Source organism: Etheostoma cragini, chromosome 1 (genome assembly GCF_013103735.1).
Source record: "Etheostoma cragini isolate CJK2018 chromosome 1, CSU_Ecrag_1.0, whole genome shotgun sequence".
NCBI lineage: Eukaryota > Metazoa > Chordata > Actinopteri > Perciformes > Percidae > Etheostoma > Etheostoma cragini.
Genome location: NC_048407.1, coordinates 34,318,239 through 34,320,581, shown reverse-complemented (window position 1 = coordinate 34,320,581; position 2,343 = coordinate 34,318,239). Strand labels below are relative to the sequence as shown.

At 46.3% G+C, this 2,343-nt stretch overlaps 1 protein-coding gene across 1 annotated transcript in view; it reads left to right on the top strand.

Annotated features, from left to right (window-relative positions):
• Nucleotides 1-942: 942 nt before the first annotated feature.
• Nucleotides 943-2,343, top strand: part of LOC117956400 (vacuolar protein sorting-associated protein 13C-like) — a 61,646-nt gene continuing 60,245 nt past the window's right edge. Inside the window, exons 1-3 of the mRNA XM_034891476.1 lie at nucleotides 943-1,165; nucleotides 1,861-1,904; nucleotides 2,048-2,090. Coding sequence (XP_034747367.1) covers nucleotides 1,066-1,165; nucleotides 1,861-1,904; nucleotides 2,048-2,090 — 187 coding nt within the window. The 5' untranslated portion in view covers nucleotides 943-1,065. The remainder of the gene's footprint in view (nucleotides 1,166-1,860; nucleotides 1,905-2,047; nucleotides 2,091-2,343) is intronic.

Here is a 2,343-nt window from a genome sequence, read left to right as displayed (position 1 = left end):
GGGGGGGTGTTGGAATTTGCTGTGATGGTGCTGCTCGCTGGATGAAATGTGTCTTTGTGTAATAAACGACTGCTGAGGAAAACACGCTGTGTCAAATAACTGAAAGAAAACAGGATTTATCTAAATAGATGAAAGCAGTGCAGAATGACTGAGAGCGGTACTGCAGTATGTTAAATAGATGAAAGCAGTGCAGAATGACTGAGAGCGGTACTGCAGTACATTAAAAAGATGAAAGCAGTGCAGAATGACTGAGAGCGGTACTGCAGTACGTTAAATAGATGAAAGCAGTGCAGAATGACTGAGAGGGGTACTGCAGTACGTTAAATAGATGAAAGCAGTGCAGAATGACTGAGAGCGGTACTGCAGTACGTTAAATAGATGAAAGCAGTCCAGAATGACTGAGAGCGGTACTGTAGTATATTAAATAGATGAAAGCAGTGCAGAATGACTGAGAGCGGTACGGCAGTATATTAAATAGATGAAAGCAGTGCAGAATGACTCAGAGCGGTACGGCAGTATGTTTAATAGATGAAAGCAGTGCAGAATGACTGAGAGCGGTACGGCAGTATGTTAAATAGATGAAAGCAGTGCAGAATGACTGAGAGCGGTACGGCAGTCTGTTAAATAGATGAAAGCAGTGCAGAATGACTGAGAGCATTACTGCATTTATTTTAATGGGGGGTGAAGAGCCCCCCCCAACACACACACACACACACACACACACACACACACACACACACACACAAAAACACAGACGTATATAAACATACACGCAGTTACACACATCCACATCCACACACACACACACACACACACACACACAAACCGCGTGCACCGCAGCCTCTTTGGCGCGTGGCACTGTTGTTTCTTCAGAATGAGATTGTCCTCGTGTGACTGAGACACACCCTCCATCAGCTGACTGACCGATGCTCTCTCTCCCTCTCATTACACTCAACGCGCAGACAGAACCAATCGATCTCACACAGCAGCGGATCCCCGAGCAGCAAACCTTCCTGACGTTGAACCCACAGCAGGTCCCACCCGGTCCACCCGGAGCTTCCAGCCATGGTCTTCGAGTCTCTGGTCAGCGACCTGCTAAACAGGTTCATCGGAGACTACGTGGAGAACCTGGACAAGTCCCAGCTCAAGATCGGGATCTGGGGGGGTGAGCTAAGCTAGCTGGCTACTAGCTACTGCGATGACGTCCGCCTAAGGCCAGACTCCTTTCACAAATGTCACACTTTTAAAGTCTCCCCCATCTAAAACAAATACAGACACAGCGTCTAACATGTGTAATGGTCTTATCTTAAACAACAGCGTGTGCTTCTCCATTCGGCAATTCTTAAACACATCAGTCTGCTTTTTTAAGATGATATTTGACCTACATGAAAAGCTTCCGCTGCTGTCTGCGTCTTATCTCCGCCGAAATACATCGAGACGTCAGCGGAAGCGAGCGCCTTGTTATTCTCATGTAAATGTGAGGTTGCGAATGTCTCTTTAAGTTCAAGCCCAATTTCAGAGAAACTCGATTCAGTCTCAGTAATTAATAAAGCATTTACATCCATTCGCGTTAAATTGCCAGGTTTTTGAACGAGGTTTGGTACATATTCAGCGTCACAGAACGTTAGTAATTGGGTAAATAGGTAATATCCTGTTAGGTTCATCTCTCTGATCCCAGATCAGAAACCAGAACTCATAAGTTCCTATGACACACACACACACACACACACACACACACACTCACACATTCACACACAAATTCACATACACATACACATACACACACATACACACACATACAGACCATCACATGGTTACTGCAGATGTCTGAATTCAGATGAACTTTTTGTGTTTCTGCAGGAAATGTAGTTCTGGAGAATCTGAAGGTGAAGGAGAACGCGCTGGTGAGTCGTCGTGGTTACCATACGTGTTATTACACCCGGGGTTATCCAGGTGTAACCCAGGGTAATCCAGTATTATCATTCTGTCAACCCTCCTGGTGTCTTCTTTACTAGGAGCTGTGTGTAAATGTTGTTTTGTGTTTCAGAGCGACTTCGATGTCCCATTTAAAGTGAAGGCGGGACAGATCGGTGAGTTCTCATTATGTCTACCCCCCCCCCCCCCCCACAACCACAACTAACATTGGGTCCACTTCCCCCCCCCCCCCGCCCCAAGCACTGTTAGCTCACACCTTGTCACCGTTATCATGTCCCTGTTAGCATGTCACTGTTAGCATGTCACTGTTAGCGTGTCACTGTTAGCTCACACCCAGTAAGCACACATACGTCGGCACGACGTCTGCAAATGATCGCTTCATCTGCAATTGATCGCGGGTCATTTTGA